Source organism: Kogia breviceps, chromosome 13, assembly GCF_026419965.1.
Source record: "Kogia breviceps isolate mKogBre1 chromosome 13, mKogBre1 haplotype 1, whole genome shotgun sequence".
NCBI classification, from domain to species: Eukaryota; Metazoa; Chordata; class Mammalia; order Artiodactyla; family Physeteridae; genus Kogia; species Kogia breviceps.
Window position 1 is genome coordinate 39,766,427 of NC_081322.1, and position 26,620 is coordinate 39,793,046.

At 36.3% G+C, this 26,620-nt stretch overlaps 1 protein-coding gene across 1 annotated transcript in view; it reads right to left on the bottom strand.

Annotated features, from left to right (window-relative positions):
* Positions 1–337: 337 nt before the first annotated feature.
* SEC63 (SEC63 homolog, protein translocation regulator) overlaps positions 338–26,620 on the bottom strand; it is a 64,873-nt gene continuing 38,590 nt past the window's right edge. The window contains exons 11-21 of the mRNA XM_059083930.2: positions 25,520–25,612; positions 24,701–24,855; positions 23,228–23,375; positions 21,815–21,897; positions 17,527–17,586; positions 17,148–17,321; positions 13,233–13,391; positions 11,353–11,454; positions 6,449–6,547; positions 2,024–2,128; positions 338–750 (exon numbers count right to left, since the gene is read on the bottom strand). Coding sequence (XP_058939913.1) covers positions 607–750; positions 2,024–2,128; positions 6,449–6,547; positions 11,353–11,454; positions 13,233–13,391; positions 17,148–17,321; positions 17,527–17,586; positions 21,815–21,897; positions 23,228–23,375; positions 24,701–24,855; positions 25,520–25,612 — 1,322 coding nt within the window. The 3' untranslated portion in view covers positions 338–606. The remainder of the gene's footprint in view (positions 751–2,023; positions 2,129–6,448; positions 6,548–11,352; positions 11,455–13,232; positions 13,392–17,147; positions 17,322–17,526; positions 17,587–21,814; positions 21,898–23,227; positions 23,376–24,700; positions 24,856–25,519; positions 25,613–26,620) is intronic.

A 26,620-nucleotide genomic window follows, 5' to 3' on the forward strand; every position in this document is an offset into this window, starting at 1 on the left:
AAAAGGAAAATCCCAAAATGTAGCCTCTATATTATGTGGAATGTGACAGAATGCCAACTTACGACCACGATAGGCAAAAATAAAATGTTTAAAGCTATGAATGGAGCTGTTATAAATACTCTTGTATCACTGCAAAATGTCAATAAATGAATAATAGAGCTTACCAAGAGATTAAAACTTGAGCAGATGTTACTTAAAACATTTGTGGTGTTTATCATACTTTAATGTTTGTTAAAACTAAAGCTAAACAAAGAAAAGTCGCTCATTTATAGATTGTTTTTCGTGTACCTTTACTTTCACTGGGACCATAAATGATCAGATAATACATAGCCCACACTTCTGGACAGTTATAACAAAGGGTTTATTATCATTTGCAGATGAAATAAATGCACCATCCCATACTTGAAAGGCTTTCACAAGCCTTAAGCATTTTTCAGACTGTACCAAGGCACCACCACTGCCTAGTTATATTATGCACTCATTTCCAGTAAAGAACTAACACCTCCTTCAACATCAGTTCTGCACTGTTTCTGGTTTATTACACACTTCCAAAACAGCAAAAATTTGCAAATATGTGCAAATATTGTGGTCCATTCATAGTACTGCTTAGTCATCATCTTCCTCCTCTTCTTCCTCTTCCTCAAAGCTATCTTCAAAGCCCTCGCTGTCCTCCTGGTCTTCATCCCCCTCTACTGCTGTATCCCACTGTGGGTGATTTTCTGGCACAGGCTTAGCCTCATGAACTTCCAACTACAAAAAAGAATTAAATGTAGACTTCAGAAACTTGGGGAGGAATAACGGGAGAAATACCTGGTAAAGAAAAGGTTTTCTTTGACTGCAGCAATTATAAAGAAATAGATTTTATGCTTTTAACTCTAAATTTAACACACTTAGAACAGATATTCATCCCATAAATAAAAAGGTGAATCTACTAACATGTAAGTATAGTTAAATTTCTAATGTAGTCTGATAGTTTGATTTTAGGAGCTTATACTATTTATTCTGTGGCATGAAAGATGAATAACTGTGATTCTTGAGTGAGAACACTGAGTAATGTCTTAATAAGTCTTCTGCTGATGAAGAAAAACTCAAGTGTGACTTCCAAAAAGGTATTTGCAGCCTCCAGACTCATGAAGTAACATTCTACAGCCAATGGAAAGAAATACAGTATTCTTGTGGGGGAAAAAATAGTATGTCTTTGCTGGTTCCCTTCTCTTAGGTCTCCAGTATACAGTGCAACAATACTTCTTCAGCACAATCTCTCTAACACAATAGCATGCCTCTTACAACAAGCTCAAGTGAAATGGTAAACACTGATGGGAGTGTGCTTCAAATGACACACAAATGTATACTCTAAAATGATCAAAAACAAATTAGTTTTGGAAATCAATAAACACTGCAATGGAATCTGTGGGAAAACACGTGCTTTTTAAAGAAAACAGAACCCATGTGGTGAGGCCCTGTAAAGTTACAGCATACTACAGCACATTAAAATGTATCACGGGGCTTCCCTGGTGGCACAGTGGTTAAGAATCTGCCTGCCAATGCAGGGGACATGGGTTCAAGCCCTGGTCTGGGAGATCCCACATGCCGCGGAGCATCTAGGCCCGTGTGTAACAACTACTGAGCCTGTGCGTCTGGAGCCTGTGCTCCACAACGGGAGAGGCCGCAACAGTGAGAGGCCCGCGCACCGCGATGAAGAGTGGCCCCTGCTCACCGCAACTAGAGAAAGCCCACGCACAGAAACGAAGATCCAACACAGCCAAAAATAAATAAATTTTTAAAAAATAATAAATAAATAAAATGTATCACGTAAGTTATACTCATGGTTCTAAATCATTATACTCCGTTAATACAACTTAAGTTTATTATTGAAAGAGTAGTCCATCAAATATATTACCTAAAAGTATGAGATGACCTCTTTTTCTATTATTCTACATTTCAAAACTAGAAAATCTTCCCCAGTATATTAAGCACTTATTCAAATAGACAACCATATGTACTGCATAGTCATTATTCTTACCTTCAATGGTTTAATCTGATCCAAACCCATATAGGAGTCTGATCTTAGGAACACTGTATATTGATAATTTCCAGGCTTTCCTGGTGCAGGAAACTTCAGTTCTACCTAGAATATAAAATCAGCACTTAAAATCTGTATTTTGAGGAGTGGAAGAAACAACAGCTCACTCCTAAAATATTTAGACCAGAGTATTTAATAGCTAGGGTTTACTCAGATGACACAGGAGGTCCTAATAAATGTTACAAAGTTCTAACAACAACAAATACATACATATATGATGTTTATGTCATATATATACTATACAAAAAGAAAACAAAAAGAGGCAGAATTGATGGGGTTAATTTCTATCTCCACAATTCAAGAAAACATGTTTAAAGTGACCAAGTTCTATGTTGACCATCACATCTTGACAACTTGAAGAAATGAAGTTGGGTATAAAAGTAAAATAAATGAAATGGACTAAAACAGACTTCACCAGAGAGGAAATAGTTCTTGCCAAATTTTCTTATTTCTACAACAAATGCTGTGAGATAGGAGAAAATATATATATTGGTCTCTGCCCTCAGTTCCAGGCACAGACCTCCTCAAACCCCTGTAATTTCCTAAGTGATAAGAGCAAAAGGAGCATCTTTTGTTCTAATATTTGGTCTTTGACTCTAGTTCCTGACACTGAGCTTATAAATCCCTTGGAATTTCCTGGATAAGAATGAGTTCTCTTCTAATGAGGCGGCTCTTGGTGGGCTCCTAGATGAGGACTGGTCACCAGAATGCCCAGACCATGATTAGAGGCTTAGAACTTTTAGTCCCACGCCCCCAGTCTCCAGAGAAGGGCTGGAAACTGAGTTAATGATCAATTATGCCTTTGTGATAAAGCCTCCATAAAAATCCTCGAAGTAGGGGTTCAGGGAGCTTCCGAGTTGGTGAACATGTGCAAGTTCTGGGAGAGTGGATTGCTCAGAAAGAGCATGGAAGCTCCATGCACCTTCCCACATACCCTGCCCTAGGTATTTCTTCCATCTGGATATTCATCTATATCCTTTATCATAGTATTTTCATAATAAACTGGTAAATATGTTTCCCTGAGTTCTGTGAGCCATTCTAGCAAATTATTGAACCCAAGGAGGGGGATCATGGGAACCCAGATTTACAGCCAGTTGGTCAGAAGTATAGGTGACAACCTGGGACTTGTGACTAGCATCTAAAGATGGGGAGCGGGGGAACAGCAGTCTTGTGGGACTGAACCCTTAACCTGAGGTAGATATCCAGGTAGACCGTGTCAGCACTGCATTAAACCACAGGACACTCAGCTGGTGTCACAGCGAATTGCTTGGTGTGGGGAAAAGCCCACAAACTGGTATCAGAAGTGTTGAGAGTGTGGCAGTAGTGTTAGAGTAAAGGAGAAACACATGGGAGAAATACGTTTTTTCTTTACAGATGTCCAATGCCTTACAAGGTCAAAAAGATATGTTATTTCCTATCATATACTAATGAACTTCAAACACAAAAATTTACAAACTCTTAGACGTTTCTATTCCACTTGGACAAAGGAAGAATACATTTTTATGATGACATTTAGATGTTCTGGTAATCTGCCTCCACTTTCCAAAATCCAGATTTTGTTGGCAAGATTATATATTAAAATTTGCCATTAAAACAAACAAGCTAGAAAACATCATGGGAGAATTTTTTTTTAAATTAATCTCAAAGTTTGGCCCCTCTTACTGTAACATCAAACCTACAAATCATAAAAGAAAAAGACTACTAAATCATACCATCAAACACCCAAATAAACCAATGGATAAACAAATGAGTAAATATTTCTACTTTTGCTTGATAAAAACAGCCACAATAGTAAAACAAACTGGGGAGAAATATCTGCAACACACATCACAAAGGGCTGATTTCATAATATTTAAACAAAAATAAAGTCCCAAAACCAATTTAAAAGACCAATAATCCAACAAAAATGAACAATGGTCACAGACACACAAAGAAATATGATTCAAACACATTGAAAGATGTACACTTTCCCTCTTAAGAGAAATATAAAATTAAAACTACACTGAATACAACCAGCATAGTAAAAATTGATTCAGGCAAAAATCATCAACGTATGCTAAAATGAGTGGGTTAAAGACTGCTGGAGAACAGGGTAGTCACATAGCGTCCAAGACCCCACAGATTGGAGGAAGACATACTTTTTACAACAGAGAGAAGCCTTAACTAAATGATCAACCATAATATATCACCAATATCAGGCAAACTGATATAATGTGCCCCTGATGTGATGCACTAAGTAGGTTATTACATCACCTACGCAGTATTTTTCCAAAAATATTTAAGAAGAATATAAGCGTGAGTAACCAATAAGACAAATTCAGATTAAGGGATATTCTATACAATACCTTGCCTGGACTCTTCAAAAATGTCAATGGCTGGGACTTCCCTGGTGGTGCAGTGATTGGGAGTCTGCCTGCCAATGCAGGGGACACGGGTTCGAGCCCTGGTCCAGGAAGATCCCACATGCCACGGAGCAGCTGAGCCCATGCACCACAGCTGCTGGGCCTGCGCTCTGGAGCCCATGAGCCACAACTACTGAGACCACGTGCCACAGCTGCTGAGGCCCGCGCACCTGGAGCCTGTGCTCCACAACAAGAGAGGCCACCGCAAAGAGAGGCCTGCGCAACGCAGCAAGGAGTGGTCCCCACTCTCCGCAACTAGAGAAAGTCCACGTGCAGCAACAAAGACCCAACGCAGCCAAAAACAAATAAATAAATTTATTATTTTTTTAAATGTCAATGGCATGAAAAATAAAAAAAGAGGTCAAAACTCATAGACGAAGGGTCTATGGGGGCATAACGTGCATGCCACGTTTTTATATGTCTCACACACTGAGAGGCAATGGGCACACTTGAACATTCATTCTCCCTATGAAGAAATAAACATTTAGCAATATCTATCAAAATTACAAATGTGCAGAGCCTCTGATTCATTAATTCTGCCTCTATGAATTTATCCTATAGATATGTTTGCACATGTGCAAAATGACATGAGGTTATTCATTGCAGCAAAAGACAAGAAACATCTTGTAAGTCCACAAAACAGGTGAGTGCTGAATAAATTAACTCCCACACAAAAGAATATCATGCAGCTGTAAAAACAAATGAGGAAGCTTTTTCTGTATTAACAAAAATTAGTACAGAAATTAATTTGCACCATAACTTGGTGCAAATTCCAAGTTATGTCACTAAGAGAAAAAGGTAAGGTGCAGAACATGGTATATGCTACCTTTTGTGCAAAACTGGGGAGAATACACCTACATATTTGTTTGTAATTTATATACAATACCACATGAAGAACATAATATTTTGATAACACTGATGGTCTCCAGGAAGTGGAATGGGTGACTGAGACAGGGATACAAGATGTTTCAGTGTGTGCACTTTTGTATATCTTCTGAAATATTAACTAGGTGAACGTATTATCCATTCAAAACTAGGTAAAATTTAAATTTAAAAAAATGTTAAAATTACTCCGTCAAAAAATACCCTTAAGTTGGTACCAACTCTAAGTGTCAAACAAGAAACTACTTTATACATGTACTACTTGGTTAGAAAGGTGGGAAAAAACTTTTTGGATTAAAAATCATCATCATAGATCTTGAAATTCAAAGCCTTGCTCTTGTCCACCAAGTCCAGGTAGACAGAACCTTCTTCCTAGAAAAATAACATAAAAAATCAAGAAGAAAAACAAGAAAATCCAAGGGCAAAATATGTTCATCACAAAGCTATATTAGTGATGTCACTGACAGCAGACAAAGCAATGTAATAAAAAATTCCACTCTAAAAAACGAATCACCAGTTCCTATATTTGTTTTTTTAAGACAAAAGGTATATATCTGAGCACTAACCCAAAGAGGAAAAAAATCATAAATTTTTGTAAAACATAATTAAAGGGCTTCCCTGGTGGCACAGTGGTTGAGAGTCCGCCTGCCGATGCAGGGGACACGGGTTCATGCCTCGGTCTGGGAAGATCCCACATGCCACGGAGCAGCTGGGCCCGTGAGCCATGGCCGCTGAGCCTGCGCGTCCGGAGCCTGTGCTCCTCAGCGGGAGAGGCCACAACAGTGAAAGGCCCGCATACAGCAAAAAAAAAAAAATAATAATAATAATAAAATTCTGGAGATAAGGTAAGGCATGTGTTCTTAGATAGTAACAGTGAAAACTCCCCCAAATACGTTGAGAACAAGGTTTTAGAAGACTACCAAGTTGTAGTTCTGTACTTTATAAATTTCCAATGAGCTCCCTCCAAAAGACGTCAGAGAATAGTTATAAAATGTGTCTTAAATAAAATGTAATAAGCCAAATACAATAAACTGATTTCTATACTGTTTTCTATATTTAAATAATGTTGTTGGATAATTACCTCTTCCATATCTTTTAGTGTACACACATGATATGGCATAGATATTAATGTCTGTTCCTTCCTATCTGCGATATAAAGCCACCACCATTCTTGTTTTTCCTGCAAAGAAAAAAAAGAGTATAAATAACCAAAAAGAGTAAGAGAAATACAATTTTGCCTTGTCTCATTTTAGCAGTATGGTTATCCCTTGATACCTGAGGGGGACTGGTTCCAGACACGCCCCCCCACACCCACAATGTGGACACCCAAATCCATGAATGCTCACATCCTTTATATAAACTGGTGTCGTGTTTGCATATGATTTGTTTCATCTCTAGATTACTTATAATATCTAATACAATGTAAATGCTATGCCAGTACCCAGCAAATTCAAGTTTTGCCTTTTGGAACTTTCTGGTATGTACCCCCCTAACATTTTCAATCCACAGTTGGTAAATCCATGGATGCAAAACCCACAGATGCAAAGGGCCAACCGTATTTTCCTTGTTTTATTCGTTGCTGTATCCCCAGCATAGACTCAGTGCCTGGTACAAAATAGATGTCAATAAATATTTACTTTTTACACTTTTGTATGTAATTTTGGTGTTTCAAATGGCCCCTTAAACGCTATTGATGAACCTCTGTATTAAAAACCCCTGATTAATTGTAAATGACAAAAGATATGCTAAAAAAGAAAACAGTATGAACTATTACAATATCATTTAGCAAATAATCTTTAGTAATGTTACCTAGTAATAAGCAAAAGCCAGAAAGTAGGAGTGGAACGGACCTGGGCAACAATATCAGAAATTAATATATTAAAACACATTACTCATAAGAGAGCATTTCAGATTCTAAGAGCCTGTTTATACCTTTTACTGCACATGATTTTAATAAGCTCAGCATTTTTAATTGTACTTCATAAAAGATTAGGAACAGAAAAAGAGCTGGGTAGAAAAATTGCCACCAGAATGCACAATGGTAGCAGAGAGCACTGACAGGAGACAAAAATCTATTAAAACAAAAATTAGAAGACTAGTCTGGAAGTACAAAACTTCAGTGTGCCCAGCAACTATCACTGTATTACAGCACAGGTCAGTAACTAAACAGTCATCTTCTTCACATCCACTGTTTAAGAACAGGATAGAGACAATATCCTTCTAAAATGGCTTTAAAAAAAAATGTTTTGTAGCTAAAAATAAACTCTAGGATATTCCAAATAATCAACCAAAACAACAGACTATTCTAAAGCCTCAATTATCCAAAAGAAGGTTAAAAAAATAACTTTTTACTGAAAATAGTTTCGTAGGAAAAATGTTTATGTTTCTAAGCCAAAATCACTTGTACTTTCTATTGCATTTCAGTCCTAAGATATTAAAATTTGTTCTATTATCTTTCTAATAATGCTACACTAAGTTCAGCTAGAAGTTTTTGTTTAAATGCCTTAAACTACAAGGCACTGCAACATTAATAAGCAGAATAACAGATCACAAGTGCATGATTAACCCAACTTCTGCTTAACCCAAGGGTTAAGACTACCACAACAAGAATATGTGTATATAATATGGTCGTCTATGTGTGTTTTACACACACAAAATGGGTAAAACATAACAGACTCAAAATGGAGTTCAGTTGTACCTCACAGGAGATTGGTCCAGGACCACCCCACCTGCAGGATACGAAAATTCATAGATGCTCAAGTCTCTTACAGAAAGTGTCATGGTATGGTTGGCCCTCTGTATTTGCAGATGCAGAACCCAGATACCGAGGGCCAACTGTATAAACATCTGGCCTTTGTGAGCCAGAGTCTCTGCAACTACTCAACTCTACCACTGTATTGCAAAAAGAATGAGTGTGACTCTGTTCCAATAAAACTTCATTTACAAAACAGGTCGGGAAGCAGATTTGTCTGTAGGCAGTAGTTTGCCAATGCCTGTTTTAAAGCCATCCAGACCTGATTATTTCACTTCTCTAAACCTCACTTTTTTCTCTGTTAAGTGATGAATGTCTACCTCACACTGTGTTGTGAAGATAAACCGAGATAATACAAATATAATATCGTTAAACTGCCCACGACACAGAGCACAATAAAGTTACAGTTACATTTACATAGCCACTAAGGAAAACAGTATGGAGGATCCTCAAAAAAATTAAAAACACAACTACCACATGATTCAGCAATTTCACTTCTGGCAGTTTACCCCAAGAAAACAAAGTTGCTATATTGAAAAGGTATGTACACAGCAATTCACCTCATCATTATTTACAGTAGTCAAGATATGGAAGCAACTGAAGTATCCATTGATGGATGAATGGACAAAGAAGATGTGGTACATATATACAATGGAATATTACTTAACCATAAAAAAGAATCGAAATCTTGACATTTGAAACAATGTGGATGGACCTAGAGGATATCATGTTAAGTGAAGTGAGAGAAAGACAAATACCATATGATCTCACTTATTTGTAGAATCTAAAAAACAAAACAAAACAAAATGAAAACAGACTCACAGATATAGAGAACAAACAGGTAGTTGCCAGAGGGGTGGGGGTAGGGGGAGAAATAAATGAAGGAGATTAAGAAGTACAAACCTCCAGTTATAAAATAAACAAGCCACAGGGATGTAATATACAGCATAAGGAATATGATCAATAATATTGTAATAACTCTGTATGGGAACAGATGGTTACTAGACTTATTGTGGTGACCATTTCACAACGTATGCAAATGTCAAATCACTATATGGTATAACTGAAACTAACGTGATGTTGTATTTCAACTATATATCAATAATAATTTTTAAAGTTATGATTATTAATGAAATGAGGTAAACATCTTTACTATTTAAGTGGTCTGAATTTCATTATCAGAAATATCATTACCAGAACATGTATTAATATGAGAAGCAGAGGGGTATATTCAAAATGTGCATTTACTCTTTATCTCCACTTAGAGAATGCTTCCCACCCTCCACCCCCCACCCACGCTATTTGATTAAAATGAGATTCACCCAAGAATACTATTTATTAAGAAGCTAGTGACTATCTGGGACTTCCCTGGTGGCGCAGTGGTTAAGAATCCACCTGCCAGTGCAGGGGACACAGGTTTGAGCCCTGGTCTGGGAAAATCCCACACGTGGTGGAGCAACTAAGCCCGTGAGCCACAACTGCTGAGTCTGCACTCTAGAGCCCGCGAGCCACAACTACTGAGCCCGCGTGCCACTACTACTGTTGCCCGCGTGTCTAGAGCTCATTCTCTGCATCAAGAGAAGCCTGCGCACAGCAACAAAGACCCAATGCAGCCTAAATAAATAAATAAATAAAAGCAAACTAAAAAGAAAAAGAGCGGATCTGTTGTGGAAAAAAAATAAAAGAAGCTAGTGACTATCAATCTACAGCACTGCACCTATGCTCTCTTGGTGCACATGGTGAAAGTGGAAAAGATGTTCTACCATGAGTTATTTGCACTTCAAACAAAACTGTTTCTACTGTGTGAGATTCCCAACCATTCTTAACTTATTAAATATATGAGCTGCAATTAACATGTAAGTCAATTATTAACGTAAAACTTTAAATAATTTAAGTGGGTAGTATGGTGGTTAGGTAGGTACATAGGAAGGTAGACAGGTAGATGTTAGGAAAATCCTAAATAAAGTTTATCTGATAAATGGCACTTTGAGATATTTACCATGTAGATGAAATTACAAGAAGGCATTTTCACTGCTAAAATGTTCTAAGGGAGTAAATGAATGCTTTGCTTATTAACTAAGAATGGTCTAAAATGAAGCTGTCTATTATAAGGGTACAAATTATACAGCTTACAGCATCCCATGGTACTTTTAAAACCAATCAATGAGTGAAATTTATTCGCTTGATTTCAGGAGCTTTGGTGTTGGCAGACTACACTGCAATGGGCAAAATGCCCCTAACAGATGGGCTATAACTCAGGACATGCCAGAAGATCAGTACACACAGTAAGATGGAATCCCGGGCTGACTTCTCTCCAAGTCAAAACAAAAGTCTGTGCAGAGCCACTCATTTATTATTAGGAGAGCCAAATCACTTAGGAATTTGCCTTCAGCAGCCCCCAGCAACTAGAGATTGATGTTCTAGAGCAGAAAGCAGATTTATACATGAAATCACCTGCCAAACATGAGTGGTAAGCACAAGGTTCTGTGGCAAAGCTGCAAGGCAGTCTACGGAACACCCTCGCTAAACTAAGAGGCAACCAGTCCTTGATCTCCAGCCACCGACAAAATCATCCACAAATGCAATACATCAAGCAGATCCCAAATTCATTTGAAAGACAAACAACATAGTGTATCAAAGAGATCAAAAGTTGAACAGGCCACAGTCACAAAGAAAACAAGCACAAGGGAACAAACAGCACTGCAATGATCTGTCCTGAGCTTGGGGCTTGGCTCCTACTGAACTTAGTGGGTCCCTCAGCCATGGGCTTGCCTCTTCCCATGGACCAGGGCAATTATTGGAGCAAGTCTAGTGGCTACAGGTGGCCAGTAGAGAACCCTCAGAGAAAACCCATGGGGAAAATTTAAGAACATTTTCATCCTATTTAAAACATGACAGAAGTGTGAGATTCACAACAGCCATATAGTCATAGGCAAAATATGCATTTGTCCAACCAGGACTGCCTGAACTGCTAATGAAAAATCATCATTAAGCACAACTCTCAGTAATCTGGGCGCAGAAAAGACAGAAGTACTTAAAAAGTTAACAACCCTCCTTTTAAACAACACATTCACTAAAAATGATTTATGTTGAAATACAGGCCTCAAAAATGTGGCCTATCAAGAATAGACTACATTCAGCACATTTGAGCCAATACACACTACAGAGAGATAAAAAGCAACTAAGAAATATCTGAAAAGAATAAGGAAAACACTAGGCTGTGTATAACTCACCTCAGGAAAGTAAAGACTATAAACAGGATGTGTTATCTTTGATTTGGTTTCCAGTAGAGCTCGCTCCTTTCGCTGTATACTTTGCTGTAATTCTTGCCACTCCTGTAAAGTGAAAATTAAATCTTTGAAATCAAGCATGTTTTCAATCATTTTAAGGGGTGTCTGTCTTCTTCCAGATGTTATTCCTGACAATGCTAATTACTACTGAGTTCAGTCCCACAAATCTGATCATTTCCCTGGCCCAGACTTACAATGCTTCTTTTCATAAATCAACTCTAACCCATCTAGTATGAACTACACAGCCAATCATGACCTGACCTGGACCTGTCTCTCCAGCCTCCTGTCACTGTTTTCCTCCCTGCACTTTTTCTTCTAGTCATTTCCAACCACCTAGACTTCTCTGACCTCATCAGCTATTTCACTCCTCCTAAACCCTGTTTAGATTTTTGTTTTCTTTTTTCTCTACCTGGCAAATTCCTACTCATTATTCTTTCAGGAGCAGCTAAAGTCTAAAGTATGAGTTCCTGAGTCCCACAAATCGTCCTCTATCCCAGAGCTGAGTTGATCACTCCTTCCTTTGTGCTATCACTGCCCCTTGCACAACGTGCATAGTCTCTTTGGTACTATAAAGCTTACTTACAAGTCTGCCTTCTCCACCAGGCTCCTATCATTCAAGGGCAGAAACTATTGTACATTTGGCTTTGCATTCCTATCATCTAACACAGTGCTTGCAGTGTGACAGATAATGAGTAATTATTTGTTATTTGTATAATTATTTGTCAATTGAATGAATGTATTTTTTGGTCATCTGAAGAAACTAGTTTATCAAAACCCTACTAATCTAGTCACCTCCACTAACCCTGATACAGTCAGAAAGAAATATGTCAACTTTCTCAAAACAAGAGTGGGGGAATAATTTCTTTGATAGGTTTTAATTTCCTGGCAATCAACTTAATTCTCAAAGTACAAAAACATTCAAGGGCCAGCAACTGCTAAAAACAGTCATCCTTATTTTTCTCCCACCATTCCCAAGGGCAAGTACCTTATTTCTGTATACCTTTATCCTTTGCCCTTTTACTTTTTCCTTTTTTTGGCCTCTGCTTTTGCTTCAGAGGCTATTCAGGGAATCTCTTTTAAATTCCTAAACCACAAGGGTTACTTTTATATCAATGGTCCAGTCAAGAACACCACAAACATAAAGAAAATGGCTGATCAGGTTACAGTTCATTTACAGTGAGCCTCTAAGGACCATTATTTGTCCACCAAATATTCTTTTCTACAACTTTCTTATAAATCATGTGCAACGTAATGCCATGCCATGAGATTTTTTTTCTATTCCCTTTACCCTCACAATCTTAATTCCTTAGTGATAGCCCTTTCCTTAATGCCTTATATACCTCTTGAAACGAGGTGGCATTCCGTAATGTTAGCTTTTACCTTAACCAACTTCTTGACATTACAGCCCACAGTAATGTTTCTTCACCCTTAACATTTCCTGGAACATTTGAGATCCTCTTCCGAGTAACTGCTACCTATTTCATAATTCACCTTTCCTTACTCATATTTCCGTATAACACAGAAAACTGCCTTAAGAGAACAAACTGACTTCACCTCAGACCCAGGTCCTACCCCATCTAACAACTTAAGATTTAAGAAAATTAGGATTTCCAATCTTGTTAGAAATAATTTTTCTTTATAATTACAACTACCATCGCTCAAAAACATTCTGTAAAAGTAATATAAGATTATAAAATATACTGGTTAAAAAAAATACTGGTATTGCTTAAGACAAGCAAAAAAAGTAAGCAAAGGAAAAACAACAACAGAAACCAAAACTATCATCAGTTATAATTCCAATTATTTAAACTTATAAGTCTTACTGCTTCATCATCCTTGTTTTGTTTTTCATCTTGCTCTCTATCAGAGTCTCTGTCACTACCATCATCTTTTTCACTTTGAGAGTCTCTATTGGTTTCTTCTTCCTCAGAGTCACTGCCTTTGTCAGAAACTTCTTCTTCATCTTCCTTTACTGCAGCTTCCTAAAAGGAAAAAGCAACCACAAAAGCTCTGAATATCTCAATGAATATACCATTCTGAGTCCCTGAAACTAATTTACTGTCATTATAATCAAACTGGCTCAAGATTACAATTTCACTATTCATGCAGAATTTTAGAGAATTATAAACATTTTTATATATAAATATGTGGGAGTCAGACTGAAGACTTTTAACATTTGGCTTATTTGTCTTTTTGTCAGTTATTTTATTCAGTCTTCATAGTTTGTAAAACAAAAATATTTTATTTCTATTTGCAAAATATACTACCACAATGACTAAGATGGCTCATCTTTCATAAACACCAATTATACAATATATTTTATTTGAGAAGGAGAAATGAGAAGTACTGCTTTGGGAATTTAATATCATCTTCAATAAGGAGTATAATGCAGTAAGGAAAGTCACTGTCCCAGACAAAATATTTACTAGTCCATTTCAAGAAGCAAGAAAAAGAATAGCAAATTAAATACAAAGAAAGTAGGAGTGAATAATACAGATCAGAAATCAATTAAAGAGAAAGAAGATATGCAAAAGGGAAACCCAAACAAAACCAAACATTGGTTCTTTAAAAAGATTAATAAAATTGATAAATTTTATTAGGCAAGACTGATCAAAGAAAAAAAAAGACAATACAGATTACCAATGTTAGGAATAAAAGAGACATAACTACAGATCCAAAAGACATTAAAAGTAAGGATATTGGGCTTCCCTGGTGGTGCAGTGGTTGAGAGTCCGCCTGCCGATGCAGGGGACATGGGTTCGTGCCCCGGTCCGGGAAGATCCCACATGCCGCAGAGCGGCTGGGCCCGTGAGCCATGGCCACTGAGCCTGTGCGTCCGGAGCCTGTGCTCCGCAACGGGAGAGGCCACAACAGTGAGAGGCCCGCGTACCACACACACACAAAAAAAAGATATTATGTATAACTTTGTCAGTAAATTTGACGACTTAGAGGAAATGGACAGTCCTTGAAAAACACAATTTACTAAAACTGATATAAGAAAAAAAGTGGAATATGTTAAATAAATGGACTCTACAATTAAATCCTTTTTCAAACTCTAAGCCCATATGGCTTCTCTAGGTAATTCTTCCAAATAAGAAACAACCCAATCTTATACACCCTTCCAGGAAAAAGAAAGAGAGAATAATCCCTAACTTGTTTAATGAGGTCAGCATAAACATGATCCAAAACCTCACAAGAATATTACAAGAAAGAAGAATGACAAACCAATATTCTCTCATAAAAATAGATGCAGGAATCCTAAACAAAATATTACTAACTCCAGATAAATATTTTAAAAATACTATGTATGAGCAAGTGAGATTTGTTCCAGGAATACAAGGATAGTTTAAAAATTTTTAATTCATCAGTATAATTAGTCACATTAACAGAAAGGAGAAAAATCATACAATCATCTCGATAAAAAACCAAACTGGGAATAGAGGGAACACCTCCTTAACCTGATAAAGAATATCTACAAAAACCCTATACCTAACGTCATACTTAGTGGTGAAATAATGTTTGCTTTCTCCATGAGATCAACAATAAGAAAAGGGTGACTGCCATCTTCACTTCTACTGCTAATCAACATTACACTGAAAGTTCTAGCCAGTAAAGCAGAAAGGAAGAAACCTCATAAAGATTAAAGTAAAGCTGTCTTTATTCCCAGATGGCATGATTGTGTATGTAGAAAATCTTTTTCTTTAAATATCTACAAATAGTTAGAATTACTGTCAATTCATCAAGAATCCTTGATATAAGGCAAATATTTAGAAGGCAACTACACTTCTATACACCAGCAATAAACACTGAAGAATGAAATTTTTTTAACGTTATTTGCAATAGCACTAGAAAGGATCAAACACACAGGAGTAAATCTAATGAAAGATGTCATATGCTCTGTCAATGGAAATCACAAAACACTGCTGAGAAAAATTAAGGAAGATCTAGTTAATAAAGATAAAGCATAATTATGAATAAAAAGAGTCAATACTGTTAACCTGTGAATTCTTCCCATACTGAACCACAGAGTAAACACAATACCAATCTAAATTTCAGCAGCTTTTTTTGGGTGGAAATTCTCAAGCTTATTCTAAAATTTTAGCTGGAAATGCAAAGGACCTAAAATAGTCAAGACAATTTTGAAGACGTAAAATAAGAGTTTGAGGACTTACATGACCATATTTTAAGACTTAAAATAAAGCCACAATAATTAAGACAGTGTGGTACTGGCACAAGAAGAGACAAATAATCAATGGAATGGACTAGAAAGTTCATAAACAGATCTGCGCATATACACTTAACGGCAACTTTTTTACAGCAAATCACTATTGCAATTCAGAGAGGAAAGAATGATCTTTCCAATAAATGGTGCTAAAATAAGTGGTCCATAATCCCAATCTCACACTCTTCACAAAAATTTAAGATATAACATAGAGCTAAATTTAACAAGTAAAATAATAATACTCATAGAAGAAAACAAAAATATCTTCCATTCCTTGTGTCCTTGGCATAGGCAAGGATGTCTCTAACAGGACACGAAAGCACTAACCATAAAGACTGATGAAACAGACTTTATTAAAATTAAGAACCATCAAAAGCTCCATTAAGGGCTTCCCTGGTGGCGCAGTGGTTGAGAGTCCGCCTGCTGATGCAGGGGATACGGGTTCGTGCCCCGGTCTGTGAAGATCCCACATGCTGCAGAGCGGCTGGGCCCGTGAGCCATGGCGGCTGAGCCTGCGCGTCTGGAGCTTGTGCTCCGCAAAGAGAGAGACCACAACAGTGAGAGGCCCGCGTAGAGAAGAAAAAAAAAAAAAAAAAAAAAAAAAAAAAAAAAAGCTCCATTAAGAGAGCTAAAAGGGACTCATATCCAGAATACAAAAAGGAATCCTACAAATCCATAAGAAGAAAAACAACCCCAAAATAAAAGAGGATATCCAAATGGCCAGTATGTACATGAACAGGTGCTCAATATCATTAGTCATCAGGTAAATATAAATAAAACCACACACAGGAAACACACACACACACACACACACACCCCACCACAGATCCATCACAGTGGCTAAAATAAAAAAGAATGGTAAAACCAAGTATTGGTGAGGGTGGAACGGGACTCATATTTTGCTGGTAGGACCAAAAAATAGTACAACTTTAGAAAATGGGCTCTTTCAACAAGTTAAACATACACCTATTTTATGACCCAGCAATTCCACTGCTAGGTACATACCCAAGAAAAATGAATGTCCACAAAATGACATGTACAAAAGCAGAACATCTCTATTCAGAACAGGCAAAAACTAGAAAGACCCACCAATCACGGAACAGATAAATTCTGGTACATTCATATAATGGAATATCTCTCTCTCTCTCTCTCTCACACACACAGCTGCTACTACACACTGTACAGATGAATGTCAAAGACACTATGTTGAATGAAAGCAGCCAAACAATTCCACTTATAGGAATTTTAAGAATAGGCAAAACTAATCTATGGTCCTAATAGTCAGATTAGTGGGGAAGGCCGTGGGGGTAGATGGAGGGGTCACTGACTGAGAAGGGTACAAGAGAGCCTTTTAGGGTGCTGGTAAGGTTTTTTTATATCTTGATCTGGGTATCATGGGTACACACAATTGTAAAACTTCAGGAGCTGTACACATAAGATTTGAACATTTTAGTGTATGTTAAACCTCAATAAAGGTGAAAATAACAATAATCTTTACATAAGATAATAAACTTACACTCCCAACGACTCCATTAGCCTGCTTTTGTTTCTGTTGCTTCGTCTGTGATAAGGACACAGGTGTAGGTTTTTTTTTTAAAGGTTTCTTTTTTTTTGATTTAGCAGTTTTCTTGGGTCCTTTACTCTTCTGTTGCCATCCTCCTTTTGTTCTGTTCTTGTTAGTATCACCCTGCTGTAAATCACAACACACATGCACACTCAGAAGTTGTAGCACTAGTTTCATTTGGAAGTCACAGTAAATTTTAGATGGAAATGGCTAAACTAATAAATGTTGTAGTAAAGTGAATTTTTCTCCCACAGCAATATAAATCAATCAGAGAACTAAACAAAACAGTTCTCTCACCATGAAAGATAGATAGGAAAACTGAAGTTTTTACCCCATCTTCTGCTGGCTGTTCCTCTGCAGCACAGATGGACTGCTCCTTTTCAAATACTTCCTACAGGTAGCGAGAAGAAAAATATGAAGTCTGTCAACCTATATTTATCTTTCCGATAAAGCAATCTTTCAATATATATTATCAGTAAGTTTCTTAACTGCTGACAATTGCAGGGGGTGGGGACAAAATCATGGATAGACAGGAGACTTGAAGCAATTACTAAATGATGTATGTGTGCAAATTTAGCAATCACTAAATGACGCTTTAGAAGTTACCTTCTGAAATATCTCACATCTGTCTTGAATATATTTTGAGAAGTACATTGTACTTAAGTTTATAAATGCAATGCCCTAAAATACATAAACTCATTATAAGTCAGTCATATTTCATAATTTAAATTTTTACTTTTATTCTAATAGTAATCAGACATGACTATTTTAAAGTTATGAGAATGTGAATATATTACATTATTCTCTAACATTAAAACTTCACAAGACCAATATTAGTTTATTTATGATTGTGATATTGCTGGATATAACTTAGATATAACTAAGAAGTGTAACACCAAATCTACATATCCTAAAGACATACCCACCCACCAAATAATCCATTTAGAATCAGTGCAGAAACTATAAATTTAGGATTTGAAATCCAGTAAGAATTTAGCAAGAATCTATACTAGAAGATGACAAGTGATATGGGTTGTGTTTCATAAACTCCCTAGAATTATTAAAACTAACAAGTGAAAACAATAACTGCTGGGCTCAAACCGTTGGCCTAATGCATTGGTCAGCAAACTATGGCTCACTGTCTGCTTTTTAAACAAAGTTTTATTAGACTACAACTATGCCCATTTGTGAGTTCAGAAGTTGCTACAGAGACTGTATGGCCTGTAAAAACCAAACATATCAATCTTTTTAAAAATTAATTAATTAATTTCTTTTTGGCTGCGTTGGTTCTTCGTTACTATGCGCAGGCTTTCTGTAGATGTGGTGGGTGGGGGCTAGTCTTTGTTGTGGTGCACAGGCTCCTCATTGCTGTGGCTTCTTTTGTTGTGGACCATGGGCTCTAGGCAGGTGGGCTTCAGTAGTTGTGGCACGTGGGCTTTAGTAGTTGTGGCCCACGGGCTTAGTTGCTCCGAGCATGTGGGATCTTCCCGGATCAGGGCTTGAACCCGTGTCCCCTGCATTGGCAGGTGGATTCTTAAACACTGCGCCACCAGGGAAGCTTAACACAAGCTTTGAATGACACAATAGACCAGATAGATTTAACTGATATTTATAGGACATTCCATCCAAAAACAGCAGATTACACTTTCTTCTCAAGTGCACATGGAACATTCTCCAGGATAGATCACATCTTGGGTCATAAATCAAGCCTCAGTAAATTTAAGAAAATTGAAATCGTATCAAGCATCTTTTCTGACCACAATGCTTTGAGATTGGAAATCCATTACAGGGAAAAAAACGTAAACAACACAAACATGTGGGGTTAAACAATAAGTTACTAAATAACCAAGAGATCACTGAGGAAATCAAAGAGGAAATCAAAAAATATCTAGAGGGCTTCCCTAGTGGCGCAGTGGTTGAGATTTCAGAAAAATCTGAAAGAGAAATTAAGGAAACAATCCCATTCACCACTGCAACACAAAGAATAAAATACCTAGGAATAAACCTATCTAGGGAGACAAAAGACCTGTACCTGTACTCAGAAAACTATAAGACACTGATGAAAGAAATCAAAGATGACATAATCAGATGGAGAGAGATACCATGTTCTTGGATTGGAAGAATCAATATTGTGAAAATGACTATACTACCCAAAGCAATCTACAGATTCAAGGTAATCCCTATCAAATTACCAGTGGCATTTTTTACAGAACTAGAACAAAAAATCTTAAAATTTGTATGGAGACACAAAAGACCCCAAATAGCCAGAGCAGTCTTGAGGGAAAAAAAACAGAGCTGGAGGAATCAGACTCCCTGACTTCAGACTGTACTACAAAGCTACAGTAATCAAGACAATATGGTACTGACACAAAAACAGAAATATATATCAATGGAACAGGATAGAAAGCCCAAAGATAAACCCACAAACCTATAGTCAACTAATCTATGACAAACGAGGCAAGGATATACAGTGGAGAAAAGACAGTCTCTTCAATAAGTGGTGCTGGGAAAACTGGACAGCTACATGTAAAAGAATGAAATTAGAACACTCCCTAACACCAGACATAAAAATAAACTCAAAATTGATTCAAGACCTAAATGTAAGACCAGACACTATAAAACTCTTAGAGGAAAACATAGGAAGAACACTCTTTGACAGAAATCACAGCAAGATCTTTTTTGATCTACCTCCTAGAGTAATGGAAATAAAAACAAATATAAACAAATGGGACCTAATGAAACTTAAAAGCTTTTGCAAAGACGAAACTACAAACAAGACGAAAAGACAACCCTCACAACAGGAGAAAATATTGGCAAATGAATCAACGGACAAAGGATTAATCTCCAAAATATATAAACAGCTCATGCAGCTCAATATTAAAAAACAAACAACCCAATGAAAAAATGGGCAGAAGACCTAAATAGACATTTCTCCAAAGAAGACATACAGATGGACAAGAAGCACATTAAAAGATGCTCAACATCATTAGAGAAATGCAAATCAAAACTATAGTGAGGGGCTTCCCTGGTGGCGCAGTGGTTGAGAGTCCGCCTGCCGATGCAGGGGACACGGGTTCGTGCCCCAATCCGGGAAGATCCCACATGCCGCGGAGCTCGTGAGCCATGGCCGCTGAGCCTGTGCGTCCGGAGCCTGTGCTCCACAACTGGAGAGGCCGTGACAGTGGAAGGCCCGCGTACCACAAAAAAAAACAAAAACAAAAAAAACTATAGTGAGGTATCACCTCACACCAGTAAGAATGGGCATTATCAGAAAATCTACAAACAACAAATGCTGGAGAGGGTGTGGAGAAAAGGGTACCCTCTTGCACTCTTGGTGGGAGTGTAAATTGATACAGCCACTATGGAGAACAGTATGGAAGTTCCTTAAAAAACTAAAAACAGAATTACCATATGATCCAGCAATCCCACTACTGGGCATATACCCAGAGAAAACCATAATTCAAAAAGACACATCAACCCCAATGTTCACTGCAGCACTATTTACAATAGCCACATGGAAGCAACCTAAATGCCCAACGACAGACGAATGGATAAAGAAGATGTGGTACATATATACAATGGAATATTACTCAGCCATAAAAAGGAACGAAATTGGGTCATTTGTTGACATGTGGATGGATCTAGAGACTGTCATACAGAGTGAAGTAAGTCAGAAAGAGAAAAACAAATATCGTATATTAACGCATATATGTGGAACCTAGAAAAATGGTACAGGGCTTCCCTGGTGGTGCAGTGGTTGAGAATCTGCCTGCTAATGCAGGAGACACGAGTTCAAGCCCTGGTCTGGGAAGATCCCACATGCCACGGAGCAACTGGGACCGTGAGCCACAACTACTGAGCCTGCGCGTCTGAAGCCTGTGCTCTGCAACAAGAGAGGCCGCGATAGTGAGAGGCCCGTGCAACGCGATGAAGAGTGGCCCCCGCTTGCCACAACTAGAGAAAGCCCTGGCACAAAAAAGACCAACACAGCAAAAATAAGTAAATTAATTAATAAAATCCTACCCCCAACATCTTCTTAAAAAAGAAAGAAAAGAAAAATGGTACAGATGAACTGGTTTGCAGGGCGGAAACAGAGACACAGATGCAGAGAACAAACGTATGGACACCAAGGGGGGGAAGGGGGGGTGCTGGTGGTGGTGGGATGAATTGGGAGATCGGGATTGACATATATACACTAATATGTATAAAATAGATAACTAATAAGAACCTGCTGTATAAAAAAATAAAATTCAAAAAAAGTAGGTAAGGAAATTCTCAACAATAATCAATAATCAATATCTGTATAACACTTTACAGTTTAAGAATGATATCCACACTACCTTGTAATTATAATGTTTTATAGGGAATTAACAAATCATCACAGGAAGAATTAATGTATTTTTCAACTTTGTGTGTGTGTGTGTGTGTGTGTGTGTGAAAAACTAATGTGAAAACTATAAAAATTAATTTAAAATTTCAAAACAGCTAACAGAACCTGCAAAATTATATTTGCAAATCTACAACAGTTTTGACTTTGAGAATGTATAACTTAGAGTGAAAGAATATAAAAGCCTTAACACATAACTCTTAAAGCATAAAAATACAAACAGACTACTTACTGCCATTGTTTGCCTTGTCAATTTAACCAACACTGTAACTAAGGATCCTACTGTGATGTTGTTGCTATCTTCATCATCCAATACTATAAAAGAAAAATAAATTTAAAAAATCAAGCTCTATGTCAAGGTAAACAGCAAAACTCAACTTATTCAAATCAATCTGGTATTTCAGTATTTCAAACATACAGAGTTTTAAACCTACTAAATAAAAAATAATTTATTGACTATCTACTCTGGTAGATAATGCCTTCAACAATGTACTCATTTAATTCTTAAATCAGCTCTATGAAGCATTATTATTATTTCTTTAAAGAAAATACTGAAGTTCAGAAATAAAGTAAAATGCCCAAGTTCACAAAATAGCTATATCGACACTGCCAAGTTTCAAACCCAAGTCTTTTAAAACAGAGTATGTTAGGACTACAACAGCTTTATCTCACAGTGATATAAAAATAGGATTCTGTCACTCTTAAATTGTGCAAACTTTATACTCACAAGATCTTACCTATATGAACAAATGCGTGCCTGTAAGAATAAAATAATTAAAACTAGTATTCTGAGCAACAGTAAAGATATTTTAAGGCAAGAACTTGAAAATATTATTTATATTAAAAAACGCTTTAAAAACATTTCTTGCAATGTTTTTGCAACTGTTTAATTTTTTAAAACCACATTTGCCACACACATCCCCAAAGGTCTAATAATAAAATAAACTTAACTACAAGCCCTTTAAAAACAGAAACCATTCCTAACACATCCTTGTATTCTTGGTCCCACAAGAATGTTTTCACAATGGCAACTTAGCAAATGTCAAAGCTCAGAACAATGTCACAATGAAGGAATGGAGCAGAATAATCTCTAATTCTAATTCTGTCACCATTCTAAGATACTACATTCAGCTCTAAAATGGGAACTCACAGGACAATTATGTAGGTAGAAAAATAAACTCTATTTTTTTTTTCACTCCAAGCAGACATAAAGACAGAAGTCAAGAAAAACACATGAAATGTGGCACAGAGCATGATGATTTTCAAGATTTAATTAATATAAAGTTAGGTTTTTTAAAAATTAATTTTAGAACTAAGCAGGTATCTTATACTAACAATAGATATATTTCAAATATCCTTTCATTACATCTAGAAATCTCTTTCATACTTTGAAAAGTTAAGATCTTGAAAGCTGAACTACAGAACAAAAGCATCCTCAAACCTAAGCCCATTAGGTGGATAATAAAAGTAGGGTTCTCAAAACTAAAAAGTATACAACATCTTCCATCAGAGCAAATCTGACAGGGAAACTACAGTTTTGCAAAGTCTAATTAAGAGTTATTAAATGAAGTGTTTTGAGGACCTTGAGCCAAATAAACAAAAGCCAATCTATCAAAAGGGAAGCAATGGGAAACCTCCCACTTACCCTGTGATTTTATGTCCATGGTCACATATGGGAAACTCCCAAGGACAGCCATAACCTCTTCATACTTTTCATCTTCAAGGAAGTGCAATAGATTGTGACGATCTGATTCTTTTAAACTCACCAAATCCTGGATAGTCTTAATTTTGTACTAAATTTAAAAAGAGAATGAAAATAAATCCTGAAGTCATATAACTTTACATAAAAGGAAAGTTATTAGCATGTTTACCAAAACAAAATCCAAAAACTTTTAGAAAAATGTTAAGATTATATACATTTCAAAGCAGAAAATACAACTTCACTGCATTTCATGGCCTTTTTCTCCAAGGAAATTTAAATTTAAGAATTTTTTTTATTACAAAGTTAATACACAGCTACTTTTTTTTAATTAGAAAAAAATAAAGTTAGAGGAAAAAAATAATAACACTCATATAATCTCTTGACCCAAGCAAGAACGACTGTCATTTGATTTGTTCAGTTTGCAGACCTTTATTTTTAATTTTAATGATAAAAACCTTTAACAGTATGAATTTATGTCCAAGTAACAGCTGCATGCACCCTTAAGTTTTACTATGCAATACTCTCATTTTTGTTATTTTCTAAATACAGCTATCTGTTATTGCAGTAAAATCTAGCCTGGCTAAATGGATACTCAGGAGAAGGTTTTTTAATTTCTGAGTATTTGGTGCCAGTTATTAATTTTTACTTTCACCAATAGTGATTAGCTCATGAGGCATGTGAAATGCCTGCTTTTGAATTCTGAAGTTTACAATTATGACTTAAAATGTGATCAAATTTATAAGAGTAACACACTTACTCTAAAGGAGAGAACTCTGATGCAAATTTCTAATATATATTTATTAGTTCTACCTTAACACTATCAAATCCAATGTGTATCTTCTGCCTACTTTGTCTAATATCAATATATACAAAGTAATGTTTAAAATCTCCTACCAAAATTACAATTTCATTCTACTTTTTCTTATATTTCCTCAAGTTTTCATTTATATTAACATTTCTGAAATATCTTAAGATTCATTATCATAATCTATATAGATTGTATTTCCTAAATAAGAATTATCTGTATTTGATCTACTTATTTTTTGAATGCTTGATTTTTTTAATTCATACTCAACCAATAAACTATTGCCCAACTTTTAAGCCACGAATGAAATAAATGGAAAGTATACAGTGCATTTTTACTTAGTATGTTTATTTTTGGCAACACAAAGGACAAAGTGTTGACTGCTAAAATGCACTGACCCCCAAAGTAAACCACTACAGTAGTAAAATATTATAAAACAGCTACCTATTCAAGAAAGTATTAACAGAATCACTTGAGGGATAGTTTTAGAATGTTTAAAACATTGTAAATCTAAGAAGTTCATAGTAACCATTTCTAGAAAAATTTTCATTCATGTTACCTTTAAGTGACAGGACAAACTGCTTAAAACTAATTTTAAAGTAGCAAATTACCTTTTTATGATTAGAAACCCTTCTAAGATTGTCTTCTTCAATGTGAGGGAGCTGCAGAAGGGGAGACTTAAACTGCTGAAGGCCTTGCACAGCCATCTGGGAAAGCTTCATGCAGTTTTCCAGGGATGCCAAAGTTGGAGCACGAAACTCCCTTTCTTAGAAAGAATAGAAGAAAAGCAAAAAGAGGTCTGGACTTTTTATATGTTCAGGAGTACACAATTCATCACAGAAAAAAATCATGTGAACATCCTTATCACCTCAAATTTTACGATCACAGTGTTGAATTTCCTTTAAAAGTTACTGGGTAAGACACAGAAAATACACAAACTTGGTCAAATGCACATACTGATGTCATGCCAAAAACTGACATCATCCATCCATAACAACAAAACACAACCAGTATCTCTTTTTTAAGGGTCTCTCTTTCCATTACTGACCATAAATAAACTCCCTCGTTCTTTTTTCCATTATGTAAAAACACTACATGTCAGATGAATCATCATCACATCACTTAAAGAATTACTTCAAACTCACTGTTAACCTAATTCTAAAACTACTCAGAGGAAGGAAAAGGGTATTTTAAATCTTTGCAAACAATAAATAACAATTAAACAATGAAAAATTAAATTCAAAGAACATAAGTCACCATACTTTACATAATGAAAAATACAGGAAAGAAATAAGAAAAACCATGAACTGGGAAAACTGATTCACCTTACAGACAGAATTATACTAAGCACCCAAAAATCTTAAAACTATGAAGTGTAATCTGTATGTGCTTGCAAGAAAAAGTACAACATAATTATGCTTCCTCCTCACCTTCACGGCTCCGGGCCATTATTATTAGTTGGCAGATTACATTAACCATTTCTTGAAGTAGGGCAGGGCATTTTTTCAGCATAAATTGCTGATCTGCAAAACAATAAAACACCTGAAACAAATCATTCTTCTTTTATGATTAAAACATCTTTATCACCTGTAGTCCAAGATGAATGCTAAATTTAAGCCGTCACACAAATTTTTCACATGACCTCAGAATATTACAGGTTGAACACAACAGTTTCTCCTCGGCAGCACTATGTCAAAAATCAATCAGAAAACCCTACCTCAAATTAGATGTTTCAAAGGCAAACTTTTAATATTATGGTCTTGGGCTTTATAAATTACTCCCTACCTTTTTGTTGGAAATAGCCTTAATCTTAAATTCAATCATTATCTTACTAATTTAAGAACTTCAAAATTCTTCTTCTTGTGTACCTAAATTCTTATAAGTATAATTATGGATAAGTCCAAAGACTAAGACTGAAAATAAATGTCAACTAAATGGAGAGAGGAGGATAGGAGTAGGAGGAGGGAGACAGACACTTTCATTTATACTGCATAGAATAATAGTTAACCATTAAGATCATCCACTGGGGTTGGTACTCAACCTAAAAAAAATCTGTTCCCTGTTTCTTAGATAATTGGTAAAAATGGAGATGGTTTCATATCTGTACAAAACATTAGGAACAGAATTACTCGTTAACTTGCAACTTCAATAAACAAAGCCTAAATAGCGCTCCTTGATTCCATCATAAGCAGCCTATCCTACCATTAATCACTGAGCATCAACTGACCTTGTTTTGAAATGCATTTGATTGCATTATTGGCTCAAAGGGGGCGAGGGGCGGAGGGCTGGTTCATTCAGAAAGAAAATTCCCTAAGGATAATAACTTTCTTTTAAAACTTCCAATTGAAATAATGCAAGTGAAAAGAGATGACACTCAAATTCATGACATCCCTGGAAACACCACTGTCCCAATCCACTGCTTTTCTTTTAAGTAGAATAGATGGCTTCAAGTACTTATAAAGCTTTAAATAAAGATTAAACAGACACTTTATTGGTAACTACTGCTGGAGTATGATGGTGGTACTGGTGGC